The sequence below is a fragment of the Rhagoletis pomonella genome, unplaced genomic scaffold (assembly GCF_013731165.1).
Source record: "Rhagoletis pomonella isolate Grant_MI unplaced genomic scaffold, Rhpom_1.0 Rhpom_scaffold_00006, whole genome shotgun sequence".
Classification (NCBI taxonomy): domain Eukaryota; kingdom Metazoa; phylum Arthropoda; class Insecta; order Diptera; family Tephritidae; genus Rhagoletis; species Rhagoletis pomonella.
Window position 1 is genome coordinate 23,410,787 of NW_023458560.1, and position 6,184 is coordinate 23,416,970.

Consider the following 6,184-nt stretch of genomic DNA (forward strand, 5'->3'; position numbering starts at 1 on the left):
GATGCGTTGAGACTTTATGTTAACGACAGAGACATGGACCTCATTTTGCCAGTGGGCTGGAAAATTATGGAATCTTGTGTTGAGCTATTAAAACCTTTTAAATAAGCCATGAATCCAATATTTACTTCAAACGGTTATAAAAACTGGATGCCTTTTAAATAAAATTGCGAGATTCTGAGCCGACCGAACAGGGGCGGATCCAGCGGGGGGGGGTTTTGGGGGTTAAACTACGTGTCAGTCAGTGGCGGACCCACGGGGGTGTTTTAATACATAAACGCCATATTATACATACATATGCGCCATATTAAAACACACCCCGTACGTCCGCCACTGACTGACACGTAGTTTAACACCCAAAACCCCCCCGCTGGATCGCCACTGCGACCGAATGAGAATGAGTAATTCTTTGGAAAAAAGGTTTAGATAAACCTGAAACATCTAGTTCGGCTAGTAAGCGGTGTTTGTCGAGCGATCTTGCCGTGAGGATAAATTCCTCAAGAGAAAAGAATAAATATAACTGAAAGTCTTCCCAACTGGTGGAGCGTCAATCGAAACGCATTTAATATATTGTCAAGTTTCGCACGCAGATTTCTGTCGCCTCCACTAGCAAGTATTCCGAGCGAGCGGTAATTTGTTTATTTAGGTTTTTTTACGACCCTTTATGAAACAGGCTGAAAACTGAAAAGGCAGCAACATTACTTTTTAACCTACTTCAAAAGAAGGAGGAGGTTAACAATTCGTCAGAATATATTTTGTTTTGTATGTTACCGTCAGAGGTGGTCCCATACTGATCGGGTTTAGATCCGATCATTGGATCATGAAAAAATTAACGGTACTCCTAAATTTTTATATGAGAATTGAAGTCGGTTTTGTTTTTTTGCTTAAAACTTACTTGTTAATAAATGTAAAGCTCCTATTTTTTAATTCAAGTGGTAAATAAAATAACTTACTTACGTAAAAATAAAAATACTTGACATTCGCAACCGCGGATGTCTAAAATTCCACATTCGCAGCATGCCTATTATGCATGTACATTAGGATGGCGCAAAATAAAAGTGTTTGGATTCTCGGTCTCACCACCTAGAAATGTGTGAATAGCCTAAAGACTAAACTATACAAAGTTTTAGGTCAATCAAAAAAGATTTAGAGATGGTTCAAAGCGCTCAAAGTTTCCCATGTACATATTTTTTATGGGGAAAAAACAATTTTTCCTAGAAATGGTATAGAATCCTTGTAAATCAATATTTTTCAATCGCCAAACTCTTTTTCTCTTCAGGAGACTTCCAGAAAAAATAACCAAATGTTAATTAACATTAACAATTTTTTATGGTTCCCCTAACACGCCTAAAAAATGCAATGGGGGACCCATGAAAAATCGTTAATATTAAACAAATTTTAAATAACCAATTGGGTAGTCTTTTTTGAAGTCTCCTGAAGAGAAACAGAGTTTTCCGATGGAAAAATATTGGTTTTCAAGGATTCTATACCATTTCTGCGAAAAATTGTTTTTTCGCCATATAAAATACATACATGAGAAACTTTGAGCCACCTCTAAATCTAAAATTTTGTATAGTTTAGTCTTTAGGCTATTCACACATTTCTATGCAGTGAGACCGAGAATCCGAGCTCTCTTCGAAATAAGGGCCACCCTAATGTACATATGTTTCAAGTAAGATGTTTATAAAATCACTTACATGGAGAAGCTTGCACTCGTTTGTATGCTTGGAAATATGTATTTGTATGACGGGCTATAGAAGCAGCGGCACGACGCGCGATTGCTCATTAAGTAGTGGGCTACGGCATTGAAGGTGTCTGGGACGCTGGGGTGATGAGGTGATTTGGCTAAATGTTTTGTTTCAAAATTCAAATTAAAATCAGCTAGCCAGCAAAGCGAGCAAGCCACAGCAGTGGGCAGCCAAAGGAATACAATTCAGTGCGTATATTTTTGTGAATTTGCTCGCTCGATATGTTACTCAGTCAGTTAGATATTGGAATTTGCATTCGACGTGCCGCAGCGCGGATGAGCGGTTTCGCAGTATTTAGTGTAAATTCAATATTATCGAATGTGCCGCCCTGTCGCACCTTTTGCACTGCTGAGCCTTGTCCACTTATTTTGGCTTGTACTTCGTCTAGCGCCAGCCGTCGCCATAGTTGACGCTGACAACTGTTGGAATGACAGCCAGCAGTGCCTTATACATGCAACACTACATCGCGCCGATGAGCCGCCGCTTTCCGCTGGGCTGACAGTGGAAATCGATTGTCAAACAAAAATTGCTTTACCACCGGCTGGTGAGCAAAATCATGCGCCCGCATTGCTGCTGCGGCGCCTAGAGCTGGCGGAAAGTTTGCTGCTCGATGGCTGCCACACACCGTTAGGGGTCGAAACGTACGGCATGGAATACCTACCCAACTGTGGCACTGTGCCGCAAGTGTACATGGAGCGTTTCCATGCGGACACGCTACAGCCCTTCAATTGTCCAGGCGTGAACAATAGCGACATGCAGCTGGAGCTGCTGCGTTACCGCAACAATGAATTGGCCACCATTGGCACTGATAATTTTGCGAATCTGCCGCAATTGCGTGAACTGTACTTTGCGGGCAACTCACTGCGTCATATTGCGCGTTCGGCATTTGATACGCTGCGTGCGGTGGAGCGCATACATATCGTACACGAACCGTTGTTGGCGCTCAAGGACGGCGATTTGTTTGAGCGCACAGGCGTTGCTGAGCTACAGCTCGCCCAGTTGAAGCATATCACCTCCGATCTATTTGGCCACCTGCCTGAGACATTGCGCCAAATACACATCGCACGCGCAACCTTCGACGATGACGCCGTGGTGGTGAGTAATCCACAGCTGCTGCGTAATATATCAATCACCGTTTGCACCTTGAAATCTTTCACGCTGCTCGAATCGGCACAAACCACAAGCGTGCGATATGTAAATTAGAGTGGCAATGCTTTGCGAGACTTTCGTGTGGATTTTCTTGATGGCGCTAGCAACACTTCCATTGCGGGTGTAGAAACGCTTGATTTGAGTGAAAATGAACTGACGCAACTGCCGCCGTCGTGGCTGAGTAGTCTGAGAAAACTGCGGCATTTATTATTGCGCGGCAACCAGCTAAAGCGGTTCTCTTTGCCGGAACTAATGTCGGCTATGCCGGTTGTGGCGTCATTGGATTTGCGCGGCAATCAACTGGCGTCGCTACATGATGCTGCTGCCGCATCATCATTGAGTTGGGAGCAAGTGCGTATAAAAATCGATCGAAATCCGTGGAATTGCTTGTGGTTGCTCGAATTTGCGCACACACATCCGGAGAAGTTTCGCGCTTTCCAATATGAAAAATACATATCGCAAATTAATGTGAATGGATTAAAATGCGTGCCAGAAGAGATGCTCGCTTTAGCCGACAATGCTACGAAGAGTGAGTCGCATACGAACGCTGCAACAACAACAACAACAACGACGGCGACAATGGCAACCTTTGTACATGGCGTTCAAGTTCAGGAGCAGCAGCGTGGCGGCGTGGTCAATGCCTCTACCTACAAGCTTATCTATGGCGGTCCGTGGGAATATAAACGCAGTCAGCGCGCAGAAGCTTTGATAATCGTATTTATGTTGCCAGTGGGCGTGGCTTTACTCTTCCTTTTACTTTACATGTGGATAAAATGTCAGAAAGTCTTCCATTTGTCCTACTACCGCTCCTTCTCATGGCCGCAGCGCAACATTGGCCAGCGTTTTAGAAGCGCCGAGCGCTTCGATGTGGTGCGTCAATTGCCGCCCACACCAAACGCTCTTAATGGCAACACCAACAATAATGAAGACTATGAGACGCCTTTGAGTGGCATTGGCTCTGTTTGCAACTGCAACAATATCGGTACGCCGACATATGCGAACGAGAAATGCCGCAAATTACATCACATCACCTATGAAGAATTGCCCGCCGAGCAGCCGTACAAAATCTATGAGGAGATAATTGGCGATGATGCGGCGGACACCGAGACGTATGCGCAACCTTGTTACGATCATCTGTCGTTTACGAATCCCGAAAAAAGTGATATGACTGAGTCTATGTGAGACTTTGTTTGTGCGGAGTTGAGTAAGTTTTGAAGTACATAAGTGCATCATGTATTGATTACAAGAATGATAGAATACAAGATTGCGCCGATCAGAGAGGATTTTTGAGAATAACGTTTGTGTGACGTCACACTTTGTGTTATCTCAATCGTGTATTGATTATGTATATACATACGTATGCATGTATGTATGTAATAATATATATTTAACCAATTAAGCAAGTTAGGTGGAGAGATTGAGCGTTAAATTAGTGAGTTGAACAGTCTTCCTCTTCTTCTTTGGCGCTGTAAACGCCTAAACTATTTTGGCCGAATTGAATAAAGCACGTCACCAGCCGTCTCCCTTCCTTGCCAACTGACCCCAAGTCCTCCGTCTGGTCTTTACATCGCAGAGTAGGTCTTCCTCTTCCTCTGTTACAAGCATTGCCATCCGCGTTGTTTATTTTCAGATCAGGAGCGTTAACATCAGACCTATTCGGCGTAATTTTGCAGCCTTTTTTCTTTTCAGGAACTATTAAAAAGCTGCTCAGAACAGTCTTAATTTTTATTTTTTTTTTTAATTTAAATTTTCGATTTTTCGGTATAATTGTGCAAACCTTTATTCCAATTCCGTTTTACCCAATAATAATACCCAATTGTTTATTATGCCATTTTTTAATACTAACGGTTTTTATGGGAAACAGGAGTTTCCGATCGAAAAATATTGGTTTTCAAAAATTATATACCATTCTAGGAAAATTTGTTTTTTCCCCATATAAAATATATGGAAAGCTTTGAGCGCTTTGAGCGACCTCTAAATAATTTTTGACTTCAAATTAAAAAAATATAGGTATATTTTTCGGTACAGAAAAATCTTAGGAGATGAGAGCATTAAAATTCCGACTTAACTTTTTTTGTACCACCCTAATGTAGATACACTGAAAAAACCATATTTTGTTTGTTTCTAACAAAATCGCATATATTTAATTTGTCCTCCATCGGTATTTCGTTAACTTCCTAGATATTTTTTTTAGAAATATTTTTTTATTCAACAATTTTTATTGAGCTCGAGGCCGTTTTTTAATGAAAATTTATTGTGGAAAAGCAACAATAATTTAAAAAAATGGTAGAAGTGATAGCTATTTCGGAAATCACCACATTTCCTCATCAGACTTCTTTCAGTAGGCTTCGAACCGACGATCCCACTGACTCAGCCAGTTGCCTATGCACCGTGCTAAGTACGCCTTGTAAATTATCGTTTGCCACAATAAATTTTCATAATTAACTTGTTATTTAAATTTATTTTGAATTTTTAAGCACAAATATTTTATGAAAAAAACTTCCTTAAATCTCTCTCATTTGATGTCCACATTAAAATATTTGATATAACTTCTTAATTAAATTGATTTCGAATACTCTTTAAAAATATTTTAGAATTAAAGCTTTCTTACACCTGCCTCGTTCGATACCCATATTAAAATATTTCCTTGAATTTATTAATGAAAAATAAAGCTTTCTTGATTCCCTCTCGTTTCATACCTGTGTATATTAAAATATTGCATTTAACTTGATAATGAAATTAATTTTGAATTTATTAACAGGTGGCAACCCTCATTAGCAATATTTTAGAAATAAGGGTTTAAGAAGCCTCTCTAGAGTTATGGGAATATGCACTGAGAAAAGAGTTTAGTTACGTCAACTAAATATGTTTTTCTCAACACATAACTTAGTTATAGTCACATAGTTTGGTGATAGTTACCAAATCATGTGTTGAGAGAAATATATTTGGCTGACTTTTTTCTGAGTGTGTACAATATGTACAAAAATATTTTCTTCTTAATTTAATTGATTTTACCTATGGAGAAGGTTTCAATCTTAAATATGTTTTTTTGAAAGAAAAGGATTTTGAACCCCTTTCGATTGACATCCACAGTGCAAAAAGATGTTATCTAACTTAAAAGTTAAATGATATTAACCGTTGAAAATATCTTATTGATAAGCTCTGCTCGATTAAAATTCTGTACCTACTCAAATATTTCATGAGGTGCGTTCAGGCAACACTGAGTGTATACTCGGAAATTTACGTCTTCGTAAGTTTTTACGTTAGGTAAATACCGTTAATTATACATA

The 6,184-nt window shown here is 39.8% G+C and overlaps 3 protein-coding genes across 3 annotated transcripts in view; all 3 read left to right on the plus strand.

Moving 5' to 3' along the window:
- LOC118740521 (protein Daple) overlaps positions 1 to 6,184 on the plus strand; it is a 78,627-nt gene that overhangs the window by 26,001 nt on the left and 46,442 nt on the right. The window lies entirely within an intron of this gene.
- LOC118741825 lies at positions 2,064 to 2,948 on the plus strand. The gene has a single exon (XM_036473798.1). It carries the CDS (start codon positions 2,064 to 2,066, stop codon positions 2,946 to 2,948), a length of 885 nt encoding a protein of 294 aa, XP_036329691.1.
- Positions 3,147 to 4,076, plus strand: LOC118741826. Its single transcript, XM_036473799.1, has one exon. It carries the CDS (start codon positions 3,147 to 3,149, stop codon positions 4,074 to 4,076), a length of 930 nt encoding a protein of 309 aa, XP_036329692.1.